The sequence below is a fragment of the Xenopus tropicalis genome, chromosome 6 (genome assembly GCF_000004195.4).
Source record: "Xenopus tropicalis strain Nigerian chromosome 6, UCB_Xtro_10.0, whole genome shotgun sequence".
NCBI lineage: Eukaryota > Metazoa > Chordata > Amphibia > Anura > Pipidae > Xenopus > Xenopus tropicalis.
The window spans coordinates 100,304,651-100,326,826 of record NC_030682.2 but is presented as its reverse complement, the minus strand read 5'-3'; the positions used below and the strand labels follow the sequence as shown (position 1 = coordinate 100,326,826).

The 22,176-nt window shown below is 38.0% G+C and overlaps 1 protein-coding gene across 5 annotated transcripts in view; it reads right to left on the bottom strand.

The window, feature by feature from the left end:
- Positions 1-22,176, bottom strand: part of fbxo15 (F-box protein 15) — a 37,058-nt gene that overhangs the window by 5,260 nt on the left and 9,622 nt on the right. For 4 of the 5 annotated variants that reach the window (XM_012964874.2, NM_001291718.1, NM_001114225.1 and 1 more), the window contains exons 3-11: positions 20,616-20,717; positions 17,981-18,085; positions 14,965-15,207; positions 13,726-13,935; positions 12,689-12,818; positions 8,323-8,405; positions 7,290-7,435; positions 5,082-5,206; positions 1,935-2,226 (exon numbers count right to left, since the gene is read on the bottom strand). In XM_012964874.2, the coding sequence (XP_012820328.1) occupies positions 1,957-2,226; positions 5,082-5,206; positions 7,290-7,435; positions 8,323-8,405; positions 12,689-12,818; positions 13,726-13,935; positions 14,965-15,170 (1,170 nt within the window). In that variant the 5' untranslated portion in view covers positions 15,171-15,207; positions 17,981-18,085; positions 20,616-20,717 and the 3' untranslated portion in view covers positions 1,935-1,956. The remainder of the gene's footprint in view (positions 1-1,934; positions 2,227-5,081; positions 5,207-7,289; positions 7,436-8,322; positions 8,406-12,688; positions 12,819-13,725; positions 13,936-14,964; positions 15,208-17,980; positions 18,086-20,615; positions 20,718-22,176) is intronic. The other variant, XM_018089402.2, reaches the window with a different exon arrangement.

Here is a 22,176-nt window from a genome sequence, read left to right as displayed (position 1 = left end):
TAATAAATGTTTAGTGACCAGTATTACATTGCGAACAGCACTAAACATTTGCAAAAAAGCCATTTTACACAGCTTGCATTTTGATTACAATCCCCCATTAGCTTTTCAGCATTTTGCTTTGGTGTGACATAATGCCACCCCTAGTGATTAACCCTTTCCTGATTTATTTTTGTTTTTTTTAAGGACAAACAATAACCATTTTCACACAGATCAGTATAAGGCCAGTTCTATTAGTGTTTTCTCTGCCATTATATTTCTGTTGCATGAATGTTTGTGCGTAGAATACCATTTTACAGCTGTATGCTTAAAGCAGACAATACAATACCACACAATCTCATCTTCCAGTGATATATATGACTGAATTCCATTTAACAATAATATAGTAATAATCTAGATTTTATTAAAGAAGAAAGAAAGTGAACATTTGGGGTGCCAATTATTAGATAATTATAATAGCTTGAGGAGAAATCCAACATCAACAAAAACTTTTTGACAGGCATTCACAGATTCCCATGAACAGGCAAAATCAAATAACTGTAAATCTTTATTCAAACCATAGTAGGATGCATAATAGCCATATGCGTTTCGTGACACGCACTTACTTTAGATTTAGTTACACAATGCAAAACATACAGCATGTATACCCATACCATCTTAATGGGAATGGTTATGATCCAATGGATTTTTGTGTATACAGAGGATGGATAGACATCCTATAACACATTATTAATAACAATAGGCATCAAGGGCATATTATTCATAGCAACACCAATCTAAGTTCGAACTGAGTCCTAGTGGCTGTCTAGTCTTTAAAAAAAGATCTTATAGCTGCCACCCCTACACACAGGCATTACCCTCTCAATGCCTATGACTGATAAGAAGTTAGTGTTGCCACCATAATACTTAAGAAATGTGAGACATTATAATATCTTAAGTACAGGTATGGGATCCTTTATCCGGAAACCAGCTATCCAGAAAGTTCCGAATTACGGAAAGGCCATCTCCCATAGACTCCATTATAAGCAAATAATTCTAATTTTTAAAAATTATTTCCTTTTCCTCTGTACTAATAAAACAGTACCTTGTACTTAATCCCAACTAAGATATAATAGATCCATATTAGAGGCAAGACAAGCCTATATTTAAATTATTTTTTGGCGGACTTAAGTTATGCAGATCCAAATTTAAGATCCCTTATCTGGAAAACCCCAGGTCCTCAGTATTCTGGATAACAGTACCCATACCTGTATATCCACGGTTGCGCACTGTTAGTATTCTAGATGTCTGGCCCATATATTGTGTGCCATAACCTATGAGTAAATGCTTATCACACAAAATGCAAAAGGCTATTATGTATCTGACTATGCTTTGAATTAAGATTTACAGTTATTTTATTTTGCCTGTTTGTGGGAATCTGTGAGTGCCTGGTAAAAAAAAAATTCTTCGTGTTGGATTTCTCCACAAACTGAAGGTCTGGGACATGCGCACCTGAACCCCATGATATGACTGGTGGTCTATACACTATATAAACTGTTCTTATTAATTAGAATTGCTTTCCTGGTGGGTGCACCTGTTAGTTGAAAACTGCACCGGCACTTCTGTGTGAGCACCATCTCGTGATCTCCTTTTCTGCACAATTACTTGCCCAAGGCACTAGAAAAAAGAAGAATACGATTGCAACCTGGTGCTTATTTAAAAGTACCTTGGGCTTGTGCCATTTTCTGCTAGCAAGAGCGCTGGCCCGGGGTATCAGGTAAGCTATTATAATCACTGGGGGTGGCTAACATTTGGCACCCTGCAGTGTTTTTAATTTTTTTTTTTTATAAAATATAACACTGCAGAGATAGAGGCACAGTGTAAAAACTAATAAAATATATTCTGTGAATCTAAATGGAATATTAATGATCATATTTACAACAAATGAATTAACTTACCATAATATAGGGCTTTCCTTCCTTAGTACTTTGTTCCAAACCAGCTGTTTACTTTTTCTGTACTTAAGAACAGGACCATGTTGACTATGTAATATTCCTCTGATTCTTTTACCCACACTAGTTCAATGTAAAGTTTTCCTATAGAGTCTTGATATTTAATATAAAAGCTTTCTCCCATGAAGTCATAAAGTGTTTCTGAAGATCTGGAAGTATGTAAGCTAACTGGTGCACTGAAACACCAAAATGGCTTTTCTGTTTCATCCAAAACCAGTGCATCCATAATAAAGCTGTTCTGTGGAGGAAAGAGTTGTAGTTTCAATTTAGTAGAGCAATAATGTAATATAGTTATTAACATTTTAAGATTAGGTTGTACACTATCAAGTACAGAGGGAGCACAAGGCACATTATTCATTTCAAAAGACATGGCAGCTTTTTAAATGAATCTTTTCCTTTATGCTGCTTACGCTTCCTCATGTTCTTGTAGGGAATAACAAGCTATGCCATTTTTCTGTACTGTAAATTCACAGTGATCAGAATCATTAAGCACAGGCATGAATGGCTTTCAGTTTCTTTCTATGGGAAACTAAAAATGGTGACGATGGACTTCTGCAGAAAAACCCCGGCCCAGGGTATCAGGTAAGTGATTATAATCACTGGGATATGCCTAACCTTTTGTTCTCCTTGAAGAATACCAAAAAAATCTTTAGTAAACAAACAACATTACACTCTTCTTCAAATATAGTAATATAAGTCCATCTGGAACAAAAGTCCAGTATATTTTATATTAAACAGCAAAAGGAATAAATAAATAACCCTCTGCTCACACTAAATACCTTTACCTACTAGGGATTAAATCACTCTAAATCCTCACAACTATTTTTTTTATGAGGGCTCTTGCTGCATGCTTACTGGCAGCAAATACTCAGTTTTTTATGTATAGTGAGCTCACCAGTAGCATTAAATGCCTAGCTATGTCTGCTGGCAAAAAAAAATACCTACCCAGAGAAATGCACACAAAAAACACTGGCAGAATTACTTTACTAGTAAATGGCTGTCTAAACATATTCCGACACCTATGGGTTGGAATTTACCTAAACAATCAAGCATTACCATATAGAGAAATCACATAAATAAATGTCCAGAAAATACAACAAAGCCTGAAACATATGATTCACAAACCCCCACTCCATCTCCACTTGATGTTGACTGTCTTCACTGTGTTCCATGGTATATCTAATGCCTTGGAAATTCTTTTGTACCCTTCTCCTGACTGATATCTTTTAACAATGAGATCCATCTGATGCTTTGGAAGCTCTCTGTGGACCATGGCTTTTGCTGTGGGATGCGACTAAATAAAATGTCAGGAAAGACCAACTAGAGCAGCTGAACTTTATTTGGGGTTAATCAGAGGCACTTTAAATGATGGCAGGTGTATGCTGACTCCTATTTAACATGATTTTGAATGTGATTGCTTAATTCTGAGGGTGTGCACACTTATGCAACCACATTATTTTAGTTTTTTTGGTTTTCTTCCTAAAAGATTTCAGTTTGTTTTTCACTTGAGTGGTACAGTTTATAGGTCACATTAAAGGTGGAAAAAGTTCTGAAATGATTTATCTTTGTCTCATTTTTGTACAGCACAGGAACCTGACATTTTACCAGGGGTGTGTAGACTTTTTATATCCACTGTAAATGCCACCCCTTCTCTGATGTCACCAAATAGGCAGGACAAGTGTGAGTACATAAATAAGTGCCATTCTGTCACTTACGGGTCTTGGTACAGTGAGGAGAGGTAATAGGAATGGCTGGGTGGTGGCAAATTTGGCCAATCACCCACCCACGACCCTCCTTTGCGTGCAACTGGTTGGCCTAAATCTGCCTGATCCTGGTAAACCATGAGTTCTGCAGGTTTTGGACTGACAGGCACATCATTACTAGACAGTTCCTTTACATCACATTATGCTGCTTGCATAGATATTTATCTACCACACTTTAATATCCTGTAGCTCCACTTTTGAACTGTGTTGTAACATTTCAACAATGTTCGGAAATTTTTCTGGACCATTCTTCCACACAGACTTACTCCAGTTTACCTTATTTGCAGGTTCACCTTACTTGAAATGCTAATTAGTCTTTCACAGCTGCTCTTTACATTTCTGACCTAAAGAAGGAGTCCTTAACTGATCCCATTTGCAATTCATATTAATTTTCTATTTTAAGCAGTTTCCGAGATAACTGCAGCTTAAGACTGCTAATACCAGGCTTCTGGCTCTTTCTGGCTCTCTCTGGCTGTCAGAGAGTCAGCAACCCTAGGGTTTTTAACCAACTATACAGGAGAAGGCGTTCAGAGGACTACTCTAAGGGGCACATTTACTAATCCACGAACGTCTGAAAAGGATCCGAATGCGTTTTTTTCGTAATGATCGGTATTTTGCGATTTTTTTCGTAAATTGTCACGACTTTTTCGTAGCCGTTACAACTTTTTCGTAAATTGTCGTGACTTTCCTTGGGCCAGGTTGGAGCTGCAGAGTGCCATTGAGTCCTATGGGAGGCTTCCAAAATCATGCCAAGTCTGAAAGTTTTGCCCGCCGTTTACGAGCGCTCAATACGAAAAAGTTGCGACAATATAATAGCAAATCGTAACGGCTACGAAAAAGTCGTAATCACAAAAAATACGAAAAAGACGCAGAATGTTCGTTTCCAATCCGAATTTTTCCCATTCGGATTCGTGGATTAGTAAATCAGCCCCTAAGTATGTAAAGATCAATTCCTTTATTGGTTTTAGATCTCTTTCAGTGTGTGGTAAGGCATAATAATGCACTCGCTGGTAGTGGCCAATTATATAGCAACTTTGCCAATGATTCCATGTTTTTTTGCTTTGATATCCCAAATTTTTAGCGTATTGGTCAAGAGCCTGAATATGGAGTATGCAGGGTACTGCAAATCTTTACCACCTAAATTTTGTGTAATGTAAAAATTACATTTTCCTAGTGATATTTTACTTCTAACATATTATAGAAATTCTACCTGCACAAAGGTAGCAATTAGATAATAACAGTATTAAAAACAATCTGCAGATTATAATGTCTGTAGTAGAATGATACACAAATAACTATTCCCAACTTCTTTATTCTATATTTTATTTACCTGTATGTTACCTTCAAATGTCTGTGTCTTCCAGGAAAACCCTATATTTCCAACAAGAGGGGCATGTTGTTTGCTGTTCTTTAATGCGATGACAGAAAGTCTAAGAAAGCCGTCTTTGATGTACTCTGTAAGATGACAACGAGGAATACATTTTTATCGAGTGCAAAACAGCACTTTCTAGTGGGTACCCGAAAACAAGGAATGGCTCAGTGCTTGAACTACTAGACTTTGATTCGAAGGCTGAAAAGTGGTAGTAAATATAGGGCAGGCACCAGCCCTAAAGATTTACAGGGCCGCCGCTCCCTATAAGCAGAGTACTCAGTCTGCATAGGGCACCAACTCCCAGGGGGGCACCATCCCAGCTGCTCCCAAAAAAAATCATTTTTCTATATTATAACATACCCCCCCAACACTGTCGCGCCGGTTTTTATAGCGCATCCCGCTGTCCCGGATAGTTAAATCAATCTATGGGGCAATTGGGGGCACTTACTATGGGGGCATTGTCTATGGGGGCAATTGGGGGCACTGTGTGTGGGGCCCCTATAGTAGGTGTTTTTTTTTTATTATTTTATTTTTACTTCCGTAATATTTGGGGGAGGGGGCACAAAAGTAAATTTCAGCAGCGGCCCTGAAGATGTATAGGCAATATATGCACCTGACTTAAAAGAGAAGGAAAGGTTAAAACTAAGTAAGCTTTATCAGATAGCTCTATGTAAATGAATGTATGTATGTATATCTTAATACACTTGTACGCAGCGCTGTACAGTAGAACAATAAATAAATACAACAAAACAGGGGGGTCATCACAATTATAGATAAATACAAAGTATGATAATAATTAAAAATAGATACAAGGTATGGTTGTGATAAGTTAAGAATCAATGAGACAAGAGGATAGAGGTCCCTGCCCTGTAAACCTTACAATCTAAATACAGTACATATGAGCTTTTATGTCAGACTTCCTTTCTCAGCTCAAACTTTCAGGGCATAGTACAAGCCTGCTCACCTCCCTTCTCTCTCCTCTCCCCCTACCTTCTCCTTCTCACTCCTTCCCTCAGCATCAAGAGATACAGGCAGCAGGAGAGATGCAAGCAGGGAAGTGCGATCAGACCAAGCTAAAATGGCAGCTGCTATCTTAAATAAATGGAGGGAGCTTCTAGGGCTGTTTACTCAGGTATGGTAAATCATTCTGCAGAATAAATATAACATTCTAGCTTGCACTCTTGTGGCTAATCTATTAGCAATAAACTGCCTTAGTAGCTTTGCGTCTCCTTTAAATACAAATCTAAGGGAACAATGTTGCTTGTTAATACACAAAATTTGACATTCATACACAATCATTTTCAATTCAGGATACTGCAGCCTTAACACTAAAAAATGGAAACTACCCAAGTTGCCAAATGGAATGAACAATCCTTTCTAAATAGAGCATTTCTAATGTTCTGTATTGCTGACTCCCTCCTGAGCAGTCACACAAGCAGTCTCCCTTTTGCTGATTCATGTCACTCAGAGTGGCTGTGCAAGCTTTAAGACAACCTGTGTAGCATGAAAACCTGGATGCCTTGCTTTTTATTAACAAGGAAAAGAATGAGGAATGTTAATGCACCAGGGTTGTGATCAATGAATAGAATATCAAGGGCAGTGTAGTATGATGGCAGGAGTGAAGTGCCTACAGTCCCCACAACTCCAGGAGTTTAAGATACCAGTCCCAAGAGGTGACACAGATTTATTATTCTGGGGCAGGCAGCAGGGGCTTTGAAGGCATGTACTGAAAGAGGGCAGTTAGTGGGGGGTTGATACATTACGTACGATTACCTATGGATTCTCCAAATGCTAATATCAACACATTCATCTATTTTTAAAAAAACAGATAATGTAGTATTATCCTGTTAGTCAATGCCTTAATATGCCAAGTTATGGGTTTATTATAACTGAATGGCAAGTCATTAATTTAGAATAAGGAAATAGCTACTCCCTTGTAGTCAAGGGTACAAGTTAAGGTCAGGTGCTTGACAGCCTTGATCCCCTCAGTACAATTCCTTTACATAATTATCATACAGGCAGTTATAATGTTGCATGAGTGCTATACTTCCTTTCTGTTGTGGAGTACAGCATTCCCCCTTTTCTAGCTTCTGGAGTTTTGCCATAATTGCTGTATTTTTCACTAATCACAACTTAATTTATCGAAAAGATTTAAAGCTTCTTTACCTTTTCTGCAAAACAAACTACGATATGTTCCACATAGGTAGGTCCTTAGTCCACTGTGCATGTCAATGTGTAACTGGTAGCCATGAAGACCATAGTTTGGGTCAATATCATCTAGGACAGGGACATGTGGAGGAAATTTGTACATGCTTTAAAGAAAAAAGATAAAGCATGGTACATTAACACTTACAAAACCATAAACAGCTAATACATGTAGAAACAGAAAATGTAATACAGAAAATAATAATGCACAAATAGAAAAGCCACTGTTTGGTCTAACCCATGATGTATCATTGAAAAGCTGCTAGAAGTATGCTTGTGCCAGCACTCAGACTGACCCTCTTTCTGGACTTGACCAGCTGGTATAAATCATAAAAAGCCATTATTTGTTCACAAAATGAAGAATGATTGCCAGCAAGTTAGTACCAATATATGTAAGCTTACATGCCACATCAAGGTCCTACACTGCCTATTAGCATTCTGTAGAAGCAGAAAGAAACCCACAGTGTTCGGTCTAACCCATGCTGTAGCGTTGACCAGCTGCTAGGCAGTGTAGGTCTCACATATAATGAGGGACCTTGATGTGGCACGTAAGCTTACATATTTTGGCCAAAGTGTTGTACTAACACCTAATTTTTTTAACAATTGTTTTTAAAGGCAGAAAGTATGCACTATGCATTCTCTTTCTTTTTGTGAGAAAATATTAAAACAAAAAAGGCAAATTCAATTGGGGTGCAAATATGCTAGGCATTTCCCAGTGAATTTAAAGTTTTTAGCATTTGTTTTCTAAACAAATGGCACTGGCACAGAGATTAAATTTACTGGGGTGTGCCTAACATATTGCCAGCCTCAGTGACCCCCTTATCCTTTAATTTTTATAAAACTAAGTAGGGCTATATATACTTTGTGGCTATACAAAAGAATCATCAGTACTGAATTTATGCATTTAGCAGCTACAATGAAAAATATCTATGATCTCATAAATGACAATATGGCAACACTGCAGTAAGGCATACATTTCTCAGCAGCAACTTACTTATTAGCTGATCCTAGTGTGCTAAGTTCAAGAAGTTGGTGATAATGTAGGGTTGCAATCACAAAAGCAATTTCAAAACTCTTCTATATAGAGGGAAGAAAATCATATAAGAATCAGTTTTTAAACTTTCTAAGAGCTTTTTAAGTCAACATAAACTCCAGCTTTCATTACTCCTGAACGTGGAGGCCCAATTATCAACATACTAATTTTTATGGGTTTTTTTTAAACCACAAACAAACTCATTTTCTTTAAAACTACAAATGCCAAGTGATTTATTAAAACAGCCTTTTAAAAAAAAAAAAAATTATTTTGTCCCACAGATGAAAGTGTCAAGAAAACCAGAAAACCTCTAAAACCAAGAAGCAAAAAAAGATCTTTCATTTGTAAATACAACACCTGTCACTGACATCTAAATGACCTCGACAGCTTTTAAATTGTGTAGTTTTACTTTAAGATTTGTCAGTTTTGACACATAATTAACAGTAAAAAAGTTTCCTTTTTCAGAGAAAAATATGAATCATTGAAAAAAAGGAATGCTAGTGAATGCCCCCCTTAATTTCCTGCATTGTACTGTAAACTTCATTTCACAAGGTTATGGTGAGTATTAAATGAGCAACTAAAAACGTAAAATGACATGAAAATCCATAGGCACATGTCAGTACATTGGGTAGTTTAGGCATCTACATATTTCTGACCTTTCTGTAATTTTAAGATTTTTGGATATTGGGTTTCTAGATAACAGATCCCTTACCTGTACAGGTATGGGACCCATTATCCAGAATGCTCGGGACCAAGGGTATTCCGGATAAGGGGTCTTTCCATAATTTGGATCTCCATACCTTAAATCTACTAATAAAATCAATAAAACATTAATTAAACCCAGTAGGAATGTTTTGCCTCCAATAAGGATTATTTATATCTTAGTTGGAAGATTATATCTTAGTTGGGATCAATTACAAGGTACTGTTTTATTACTACAGAGAAAAAGGAAAACGGGATAAGGGATCCCATACCTGTATCTATATATAAGAAAGGATTGTAAAAATGTATTCCCCATTTATCTTTATGCAATGTATGAAAAAGTTTAACCTGCCTTTACCTTGTGCTTGTATGCAGTACAAGTCTATTAAAAACATATGGAAGCAAGAAGATCTCTGGCAGATGGCCCTCTTAAGGTGGCCTTACACGTTACAATTACGATCTTTCCTGAAATATCGTTAGTGCCCTCCACTAATATTCAGAGCTGAATTGTCAGATATGGAGGTAGAAACAATAGGAATTCTATTCCTATCTGATGATTCAGCGCTACATGCTTGCCTTTGGTTGCATTTCCAGTATTATTTGTTAAAATAGAGTCTATGGTAGACGGCCTTTACGTAATTCTAGATTTCTGGATAATGGGTTTCCGGATAAGGGTTCCCATACCTGTACTGAAATAAATGAGGTAAATTTGGCAGAAGAACACAACTATGAAAACTCCTAAAGGTTTGGTGACAAACAGTTTAAAACAGTGATAGCAACTGAGTCTTTCAAGAAAACACAATCTTGGGACAACTGTGAAAGAAAAGAAAAAAATCTCCACCATGAGGTGTGTGCATTTTTAAGGCATGCAGGCAAAACAGCCTCAATTAGTATAGTGTACACATGGGGCAGGCATCAAGAAAAGTCAATACAAACTCTGATTACAGTCAAACACAACACTTATATCTGAAAATAAATCTAGACCTCTAGTGCAATAAAGCATCATAATATAACTGGGTTGTGGCACTCGCATGCGCATAACTAGCACAGCTTGTGCATTATGTGCATGTATGTAACATAGGTGGGTGAGTTGCAAGCGGTGAGTCTCACTTATTAAGTGCATGGTCACTAAATAACATCCCTGGAGGGGATTGTTTTTTAAAAAAAAATACTATTGTTTCCCTCAACCGGAGTATGGGTTCTATATATATATAACAAATTTCGGGTGATAGGTGCACTTAAACTAGAATTTGAAAATATCACAAAGTGATTAAAATGGTTACCTGAGGTGAAACATACAACAAATATATTTAGAAACTAGCTAGCTATGGCAATTCCTTCATGATCAGCTTTACACAAAACAGTAACCTGACAGCTCTACTAAGGTGAATGCAATAACTGGAACTTGAGCTCGCCACATGCCCTTAGAAATGCACATTAACGGAATCTATTGATTAGGGCGATCAGATTGTTAGACAATAACTAGATCACATTATTAGAGGCCTTTTTAAACCCAGGAAGGACCATATACATATCCCAATGCCATTTCAAACCATCTTAAGTCTGATTCTGGATTAATCCTGATATACAGTGGATATAAGAAGTCTACACACCCCTGGTAAAATGTCAGATTCCTGTGCTGTACAAAAATGAGACAAAGATAAATCATTTCAGACCTTTTTCCACCTTTAATGTGACCTATAAACAGTACCACTCAATTGAAAAACAAAATGAAATCTTTTAGGTGGAGGGAAGAAAGCCAAAAAAACTAAAATAATGTGGTTGCATAAGTGTGCACACCCTCTTCTAACTGGGGATGTAGCTTTGTTCAGATTTAAAGGAGAAGGAAAGGCAAAGTCACTTGCGGGTGCCAAAATGTTAGGCACCCCCAAGCAACTCAAACCGCCTAACTTTTAACCAGGGCTGGTGCCCCTGTTCTGAGAGAACAGCACCAGTCTGGGGTAGCTGCAGTGCTTCCTCCTTCGCTTGCGTGCGCAGTACAGTGAAAAAACCGAACTTTAACAGAGAAGTCAGCTTTTCACTCTAATGCGCATGCGCCGGTGCCGGGAATTTGTTGGCAAAACAAAGCAGGAAGAAGGAAGCGCTCGCTACAGGTACCCCGGGTTGGTGCTGTTTTCTCCTAACAGGGGCACCAGCCCGGGGTACAAGGTAAGCGATTAAAGTCACTTGGGGGTGCCTAACATTTTAGCACCCCCAAGTGACTTAGCCTTTCCTTGTCCTTAAAGCAATCACATTCAAAATCATGTTAAATAGGAGTCAGCATACACCTGCCATCATTTAAAGTGCCTCTGATTAAGCCCAAATAAAGTTCAGCAGCTCTAGTTGGTCTTTCCTGACATTTTTTTTGTCGCATCCCACAGCAAAAGCCATGGTCCACAGAGAGCTTCCAAAGCATCAGAGGGATCTCATTGTTAAAAGATATCAGTCAGGAGAAGGGTACAAAAGAATTTCCAAGGCATTAGATATACCATGGAACACAGTGAAGACAGTCATCATCAAGTGGAGAAATATGGCACAACAGTGACATTACCAAGAACTGGAAATCCCTCAAAAATTGATGAAAAGACGAGAAGAAAATTGGTCAGGGAGGCTACCAAGAGGCCTACAGCAACATTAAAGGAGCTGCAGGAATATCTGGCAAGTACTGGCTGTGTGGTACATGTGACCACAATCTTCCGTATTCTTCATATGTCTGGGCTATGGGGTAGAGTGGCAAGGCGAAAGCCTTTTCTTACGAAGAAAAACATCCAAGCCAGACTACATTTTGCAAAAACACATCTGAAGTCTCCCAAAAGCATGTGGGAAAAGGTGTTATGGTCTAATGAAACCAATATTGAACTTTTTGGCGCAAAAACAATACTGCACATCACCAAAAGAAGACCATACCCACAGTGATGCATGGTGATGGCAGCATCATGCTTTGGGGCTGTTTTTCTTCAGCTGGAACTGGGGCCTTAGTTAAGATAGAGGGAATTATGAACAGTTCCAAATACCAGTCAATATTGGCACAAAACCTTCAGGCTTCTGCTAGAGGAGGAACTTCATCTTTCAGCATGACAACGACCCAAAGCATACATCCAAATCAAAGGAATGACTTCACCGGAAGAAGATTAAAAATTTGGAATGGCCCAGCCAGAGCCCAGACCGGAACCTGATTGAAAATCTGTGAGGTGATCTGAAGAGGGCTGTGCCCAGGAGATGCCCTTGAAATCTGACAGATTTGGAGTTTTCTGCAAAGAAGAGTGGGCAAATCTTGCAAAGTCAAAATGTGCCATGCTGATAGACTCATACCCAAAAAGACTGAGTGCTGTAATAAAATCAAAAGGTGCTTCAACAAAGTATAAGTTAAGGGTGTGCACACTTATGCAACCACATTATTTTAGTTTTTTTGGTTTTCTTCCCTCCACCTAAAAGATTTCAGTTTGTTTTTCAATTGAGTGGTACAGTTTATAGGTCACATTAAAGGTGGAAAAAGTTCTGAAATGATTTATCTTTGTCTCATTTTTGTAAATGTAACTTTTCCACAGAAAAAAACTTTTACACAAAATGGTATTAAAGCTTTCATAAACATTATTAATGTTATAAAAAATGATATAAATAGTACCTTCCACAGGGCAAGCAAAAGACCTGGCTTAAGATGCAAAAGCTTTACATATTTGTCTTGACCAATGTACTCACAGGATTCCATGAAGCTCCTTAAGTCATAATCAGCAATAAGGGAGAATCTATTGGGCCTAAAGAACCACAAAAAAAGTGATGCTTCTTTACTGTTCAGCAAAACACATGTTTTTCTATGCAACTGTACAAAGATCAATTAAGAATAAGAATAATAAGAAAATTTAAGATACTCTATGTTTGGTCTTTGTGAGGCAGATTATTAAATTACCAGTGCCGAGATTATCTCCCTGGTACAATGGACCACTGCTAACAAAAGTCACAACAATAGATTAAGAGCAGAGAGTTGTATTTTATCTTCCTTTGCAAAGACCAAACAGGCTGTAGCTTTAAATCTCATTAGATTACCAGTATTAAGTCATTCTTCATTCATTCTTTATTATAAATGCTTTGTTATCAAGAGTTTATTATGACAGAGCGATGGTCTGTGCACTCATAATGTACTTTTTTTTACCTCAACTATTTTCAGTTCTTATAATGCCACTCTTACACATTCTGCCAGAAAGCTTTCATCTCATCATACCTCAGGAGCAGGTTTTCTAAGAAGATTTCAAACCTTACATCTGAAAATTATTATTACGGTATATTTCTAAGATGCAAGGTTTGAAAATCTTTAACCTCAAGTTTGAATTTATCTTAGAAACCATACTATTGACTTTAAAAAAACATGAAAAAATATCTGGATTACTTAAACAATGAATTGTTTTATACATAATTAATAGTATGTCACAGTTTAAAAACTTTACTTCTTACACTATCGAACATGAATGCATTTCTAGTTTATCGTCCACTGCAATATACAATCTAACTACGAAGATTGTTTAGAAACAATATCAAGGATTGTTTTCTACAAACAGTGGATGTTAAAATGCAACAAAAATTAAAATGATACACTTATCAAGACTAGCAAATAAAAAGGTGATAAAGATGAAAGCATTGTATTGCAAGCCATTTTATATAGCATACCATTTTTTGGAATGATTTATGCATTTATCAAATGTCATTGGTGTAACTCCATGAACTTGCACTGTGGTCAGTGATTTAATACAAGGCCATACCAAACCACACCAAACAACAGACAGAGATGTGTGACTAAAACAGATATCCATTTGTTTCATTACAGTTTCTTTCCCACTTGTATCTTTAAAGGTAACTGCCCAGGTCAGGCCAGACAATCTGTTAAGAGAATAATAAAGAAACATAGATAAACACCACTTAATACTGGTGAGGACTAGAGTTAGATTAACAGTTTTAAGTTGCAGACTAATTTGGATCATCACACTAGATTTCTCTACATTAGTCATTTAATTTTTTTTATAAATATTTTTTTGTAAAACTATCTGCATTATTACAAAATACAGATTACAAAATTTGAAAGGCCACCAACTGGATCCAATGTGGCATAATCATGTCAGTATCCAGTGTCGGACTGGGGTACCTGGGGCCCACCAGAGAATCTCACCCCACGGGCCCACCAAATATATGGGCTCGCCAGCTGCTGCAGCCCCCACGACCCCCAGCAGTTCAGTGGGGAGAGAGGCGGGGGGCCCAGCAGTCCGGTGGGGAGGGAGGCGGGGGGCCCAGCAGTCCGGTGGGGAGGGAGGCGGGGGGCCCAGCAGTCCGGTGGGGAGGGAGGCGGGGGGCCCAGCAGTCCGGTGGGGAGGGAGGCGGGGGGGCCAGCAGTCCGGTGGGGAGGGAGGCGGGGGGCCCAGCAGTCCGGTGGGGAGGGAGGCGGGGGGCCTAGCAGTCCGGTGGGGAGGGGGGAGGGAGGCGGGGGCCCAGCAGTCCGGTGGGGAGGGAGGCCAGCAGTCTGGCGGAAAAGGGGACAGGGAGGGCTAGCAGAGTAAAGGATATTTGTGTGGGTGGCCCGGGAGCAGGTTAATGGGGCTGGCGGGGGAAGGATGTGCGCAGCACAGGGCCCAGCAGGACTGGGGCCCACCGGGATTTTTCCCGGTGGGCCAGTCCGACCCTGTCAGTATCCCTTTAAAGCAAGTACACATGGTGATTCTTGAAACATTTGACCTCAAGTAATGCCAATTTCAGGTAGAGAACTACAGCTTTCTTTTTTAATTTTGTAGCATTAAGACATGAATTTACTTGCAAGACTATCCCTTTATTCCTGTACAAGAATATGAAATGCACATTACCCACAAAGAAATCTGTATTGTAGTCACGTAACAAAGACATAACTTTAAGGCTACTTACTTGACTGCTTTCTCTATATTTGCTGGAACACCAGCATAAGTGTTTACAGAACTGAGAATCTGCCTTATTCTTTTTTTTCTGTTTGTGATCATTTCACTCATAAAAATATTCTTCCAGTACCCGGGATCCTTATCTTTTAATTCAGTAGCACTCATTTTTAATTGCACTGTATCCACAGTCTTAGGTTTCCAGCTGGAAGATCTCATAGGATTGTAAGAGGTGGACACTGCATACCAGATTAAACTGCAAATTATGAAACAGAACAAGAATTACATTTAATTTGGACTAGTTATAATAAATGTAAGGCCCAGAGAACCAAATAGAGGCACATACCTAGTAACAAACAAACAAACAGATACTAGAGTTACAAGGCATCCAATGAACAAATATAAATAATACCACTTCAGTTTATAGCTGTTTATTGCAAACTATAGCACTATACTTGTCTGGTTTTATCATCTCTGGAATCACTGTTAAAGGTGTGTTAAAATGGAAACTGCGGTTCCAAGGAAGCATCTTCTGGAAACAGCAAAATATTTATTCTCTTATAGTTATTTAGAAAACTGCCAAATTAGTATTTTGTTGGGAAGGCATGATAAAGCTAAACATTGGGACAATGAAAAGGCTGTAAAAATAACTTTATAATTATATTGCAGTGGTGATGGGGCAAGAGGTGCCATTATTCACCTTACATTCCCAACAAGAAGACAAGCTTACAATCTCCTTTTATGATCTGGTTGCTACAGGGCTCCTAAACTATACAATATTATTTCCAATTTAATAGCCCTACCCATGCCCTGCCACACCAAGCTTGAAACCTGTAAATAATTACTTTAAGGAAGATCATAATGCATCACATTGCCTGTTGATGCAATCCAATAAATACCAATACTGCTTTGGATATTTTTCCATGTATTTACAACACCCCTTCCATAAAAAATGTAAAATATCCTACAAAGGCTCCTTGTCATAGCGCAGAATAAAGCACAGAAAGTAAGAAAAAGACAGAAAATTCACTGCAATTCCACTATATATAGTTGTGTTCACCCAGTATGAATACATCTATAAATCAGTGCTGATTTATATTCCGATTATGCTGCTATGCTGTTTATATATAAACCCATGGACTGCAATGTAATAACCCATGGACTGCAATGTAATAACCCATGGACTATGACATTTACTGTATATACAAGATATATTATCCAAAATGCTTGGGACCTGGGGTTTTCCAGGTAAGGAATCTTTCCATAATTTGGATCACCATCCTTTAAGACTAATAAAAAAACTGTTAAACATTAAATAAACCCAATAGAAAGAAGAAATAATTTTAAAACATTAGAATTATTTACCTAAAATGGAGCTTTATGGGTAATGGGTTTCCCAGATAAAGGATATCTGTACTTCTATTAAAAGATTCACCATGTTCACCTTAAAATTAACTTTAAATGTCAACAGTTATATTCTAAGACAATTTGTAGCATGTCTTTTTTTCTGTAGTTCTCATTCTCAGAATTTAACCTTGTCTGATTTTCAGCGTCCCACTAACTGTAGCAATGAGGTAGGTTTCAACATGTCAACCCCAAAAATTATTTTTTGGTAAATAAAACATAATTCTAAGCAACTTTAGATTTTGAATTTATTAAAATGTTTAGTGGTTTAAAAGTTGTTATTAAAAGCAGCATCTGCTGAACTATGGTAATGACTTTTTAAACAATATTGCAAAGGTCAGTCTCCTCTAGCAAGACAGGTCTGTCAGTCGGCTGACTTGTGTTACATTGTTTCTATGTCACCAGGGCAGAGAATAGAAAAGGACAGGCAAACACTACTTCTAATAGAAATTATATATACATATAACTCAAAAACAATTACAAATTTGTAATGAATGTATATTGCAAAGTTGTTTGGAATTTTGTTTTCTTTTATTAAGCAAAAAAATATATTCTGGGTTGATTTGTGCATTAATTATTAACTGGAAGATATATAGTACAGACCGTAAGAATAAAAACTAACAAAATAAGTTTAAGACAGACATCTATCTTTTTTGTTTTTGCCAGGTGTTAATACAATAGCAACCGGGCAGCATTTTAAATGCTAGATTACAGAGGTACATTATTTTTGGAAACAAGTAATAGCTAATCACCACACGCTTTTGCCCTGCACTGAGAGGGGAGCAGCTGTGTAGGGGCGATTATGTATGGGGAAGAGCAGTTAAGCAAAAGGGGTGGGGGCAGTAGTATGGGTGATGAGCCAAAGCTGGAGGTGGCGATTCCCGGTGGGCTGGGCAGAATGACAGGTAGCTACAAATTTACCAGCAAATGCATTGCCAATAAATTTGTTATGCTGGCCCCAGCCTTCTAAAGATCAGTATGTTATAACTCTGCGTTTTGTTTTATATTGGTTGTTTTCTCAATGTAAAGTAGAGATTAATCCTGCTGCTGCTGCTGCTGCTACATGTAACTCTCTCCCCCTGCTGGGAAATTGTAGGAATAATGGAGGTTTAATGTAGGGATGCAATCCAGGATTTGGTTTGTGTTCGGACAGGATTTGGCCTTTTTCAGCAGGGTTCAGATTCGGTCAAATCCACGGTCCTGGTCGAACTGAATCCAAATCCTAATTAGTATATGTTAAGAAGGATTTGGAAGGGTTAATGTCGCCACATAAACACAGAAGTGTAAAATTTTAACCCTTCAAAATTCGGTTCAGTATTACACACAGGGAGTACACGTGTTATAATAAATAAATACAATAAATATATATAAATGCACAGGGAATAAGTGCCATGTGGTATAAGACACAGGAGAAAGAAGGTCCCTGCCCCATAGAGCTTACAATCTAAGTGGTTGGGTAACATACAGGCACAAATTGGAAGGTAAGAGTGCACCAGGTATGGGCATTTGCCCTTAAGTGCAGGACTAGGCAAAATAATGTTTTAGTGCTCCAGTGCACACTTTTGTTAATAAGTTGTATTTTATAAACCATACAGTATATATTTTATAGCTTAGGGTGTTCTTACTTATCCTTGGACAGCTTGTAGAAATATCTATTGACACTTCCAACTGAAAGCAGGGAGACAGGGTCTAAATATGAAAATATCTTGAGCCATAATTCTGGAGGGATGCTAGAAGGTATAAAAAAAATATAAATTAATGTGTTACAGTTTTAAAAGCCTGCATATATTATTGAAATACAGAGAGTTCACAGAAGGGCAACCATGCTGACTAAAGGTATGGAAAGTCTCAGTTATGAGAAAAGACTGGTGAAGTAAGAGTTGTTTATGCTGAAGAAAATGCACTTGAGGAGAGTTGATAACTATGTACATGTATATATATATAGATAGATAGATAGATAGATAGATAGATAGATAGATAGATAGAGAGAGGATGAAGGACCAGCACTCCATATGTCATGAATAATAATTGTGCTTTTATTCCACCATCGTGCTGAAAATTCCAATGTTTCGTCCCACTAGGGAGTGCTGGTCCTTCATCTTTTATATATTAAAACTTTGACTGTGCACCCACAGCTGGCAAGAGTATTGTGTGCAGACTTTATCTAGAAAGAAATCGTCGAAAGCAGGCACTCACGTCATAGTCCAGAAACAGAAAGCCCAGGTGCAGTATTAAAAGTCAATATACTAAATAGAGAGAGAGAGGGGGGGGGGGGGGGGGGGAGAGGGAGAGAGACAGAATAAAAAGACTATATAATAAACTCTATGATGTTTTATTTGCCAGTAGGTCCTTCCAGCAGACACAAGGGCATCCATTCCAATTAGAAGAAAGAAGGCTCCATCTTAATTTTAGGAATACGGTTTTTTTTTGTTCACTATGAGGGCAGTAAAGTTGTGGAATTCTCTCCCTTAAAGGGGTGGTTCACTTTCAGCATAACACTTAGGGGCACATTTGCTTTGATGCCTTCCATGTCTAGCTTTGGAAGCCTTCCATAGGAATCAATGGATATCAACAGATCAAACCTGGCGAAAAGATATTCCCGTGGAAAGCTAAACCACAGCTTTAAAGAATTCCAAAATTTTCGTAGTTTTTGCGCACAATACGATTTTTTTGTGTTTTTTTTAATGAATACCACAAAAAGTTGTGGAATTTTAAAGAACTTTTTGCATACATTCCGAAATGTTCTATAAGTTAGAAAACTTATTGGTAATTTAGCCTTCAGTGGCATGGAAAAAACAACTTCTCAGCTTTTACAATCTGATTCAAATCAAAGTGATTTGTCTGTGCCTATACTATGCAGCAAAATAAAGCCCTTTGGTAGAAGTCAGAAGATGGACATTTTATAATGTAATGTGTAATTTATTTCCTAAAAGAGCAAGTGATAGTCGTCATCATCAATGTGAACAGAAAACAGAACTACTTGCCAACATCCATTATTCTTTCTATTTATTACCAGAAGAACAGTATCACTTTTAGTTACTATACAAAAGCCAAGCACTGAGTTTTTCGCAAGATGCAGCATGCCCCAATATTTGAATACAACAGAAATATCACAGATATCACAAAAATATACATATGCACAACAGCATTCCTTTAAAGAGAAGGAAATGCATTTTTGCATTTTACTGGCAACAGACTAGCCACAATAGTGCAAGCCCTAGAAGCTTTCTCTGTTTAAGATAGCAGCTGCCATATTAGTAGGTTCGGTGCTGCAGCTCCTGCTACTGGTAGCTCAAATTACACAGCACAGTTGGGAGGGGGAGCGAATTGAGATGGAAGGGAGAGTGGGAGAGGGAGAGAGGTACAAGCTGACAGACTCATGCTGTGCCCTGAAGGATTTTTCTGAAAGCAGTAAGTCTGATACCAAAGAACATGTGTACACAAAAGAAGAAAATAAAAAATCCCACGTTTCTTTTGATAGAGGACTCTTCTGTGAGTGCTTATGGCTTTATTTACATAGACCTTACTTAGTTTTTACCTTTCCTTCTCCTTTAACATATTTTACTTGCCTAAGGATGATGGCACACGGGGAGATATGATTGCCATGGTTAAATCTGCGCTACCATGGGCAACAAATCTTCAGAAAATGTTTTCCCAATAATGTAAATTACTGGTGTGTAAACATATGAGTCTCTTCGGCTTTCTGAATTCCCCGTAATTACCTTGAGAGGAAACATATTGTGGCTCACACCTGTAGGTTATTTCCTGTAGGATATCTCCTTGGTGATTCTAGTAGTGAGGTGCGGGTTGACCCACAACCCTCATGTTTACCCTTATTTTAGATGGGATGGGGTTGAACTGTGAGCAACCATTGTGGGTTTGGGTTGGGTGCGGGTCAGACTGAGTAAGCAGACTGAGTAAGCTCTTCCTCTGCTCCCAAAGTTTCCCTGTCTTGGAACTTGGAACCCACATTTTTTGGGTTAGGACCGGTTGTGGGTTAAGGTTTATTATTTCAACTATAAACTGTATGAATTCAAAATCTCCATAGTTTATCCCAAAATAAGAATTATAAATGTAATAAAAGAATAATTGTATTCAGCTCGCTGCATAAACAATATGCTATTTTCCAGGTAACAAATATGCAGGTATTTTAGTGCTTTTAATATTTAACTTTGTGTTGTACATCTGCTAGTTTTCATAAAGACTAATTTACACTAACTTCATTAAAACAGTTACATTTTCCCTCAAAACTCTGCTTACATTTCAATATACGATTTTCCTCTGTGATGAGATTTTGTGTTATTTAACTCTTTAATGGTTATTCTTTTGGGAGAAATGGTTGATGCACTTGAATCACCTTTGCTGTAAAATTAAAGCAAACAATTTAGTTGAAAAAACAAACGTTCAATGGTAATCTAAGAAAACTGTGCAGACACAATAAAGGCAAATTTTAGCTAGGTTTAAAATAATATTTGAATAAAAGTCATGAATATGCTATACAGTCAAGAATAAATCTATTTTACTGCAATGTGGTATACAGGGCCGGATTTGTCTTCTGGGCGCCCCTAGGCCGCCCCCGTTGATCGTCCCCCACCCCAACGCGCATGCGCGAACAAGTGAACAACCACCTGCGAGCACGCATACATTTAAAGTCCCATACGGAGCAACCCCATTGTGGCGGGGCGGCGTGCCCGGGCCCGGGCCTTTGTGGCCTCTCCACAAATCCGGGCCTGGTGGTACAGCACATGTAATACAGGAAATTATATAATAGTGTGTAACCATATTACTGGCAAGGACAGTCCAAATTCTCAAGCCGAGCTACTAGCTCAGCCTCTCTTGTACAAGTCAGTTGCTATTGCCAACAATTGCAGCATAGGTCCTACATATGATCTAATCATGGGCCTGAGGGTTGAACATAAGGATCTGCTAAATGTGGCCCACCTTCCTTTTGAGTGATTATGGACAAAGAGTGTCTATTTGGCAACCAAACTGAACAAGCTAATTTTTCTGTGTCTATTAAGACTTACATTTTTCTATAGAAAGCTACCTATCGAAACGACCTAAACCACCTATAGAAAGCAAAAAAAACACTTAATGTATATTGGTCTGTGCCACTCAATAATGACTTGAATGGAAAATGACTAACATATCAGGCAGTTATTGTACCAAAATGCTCTGGGGTCACTGCATGCTATTTGTTATTTTACTTCCACTAGTTTCTAACAGATGAACATATATTTTCGAGTGGAATAATATATTGTAATGCTATTTGTATTTGCTATCAAATACATGCATTTTTAGCTGACTGTGCACCTCAACAGATAAGGGTTTGTCTTTACCCTAAGTTCACACACAGAATAATAATAATAATAATAATGCTAACAATATTTATTTTGGCGACAAAATGACTACTCACATACAGTGGTGTGAAAAACTATTTGCCCCCTTCCTGATTTCTTATTCTTTTGCATGTTTGTCACACAAAATGTTTCTGATTATCAAACACATTTAGCTATTAGTCAAAGATAACACAAGTAAACACAAAATGCAGTTTTTAAATGAGGGTTTTTATTATTTAGGGAGAAAAAAAATCCAAACCTTCATGGCCCTGTGTGAAAAAGTAATTGCCCCCAGAACCTAATAACTGGTTGGGCCACCCTTAACAGCAATAACTGCAATCAAGCGTTTGCGATAACTTGCAACAAGTCTTTTACAGCGCTCTGGAGGAATCTTGGCCCACTCATCTTTGCAGAATTGTTGTAATTCAGCTTTATTTGAGGGTTTTCTAGCATGAACCGCCTTTCTAAGGTCATGCCACAAC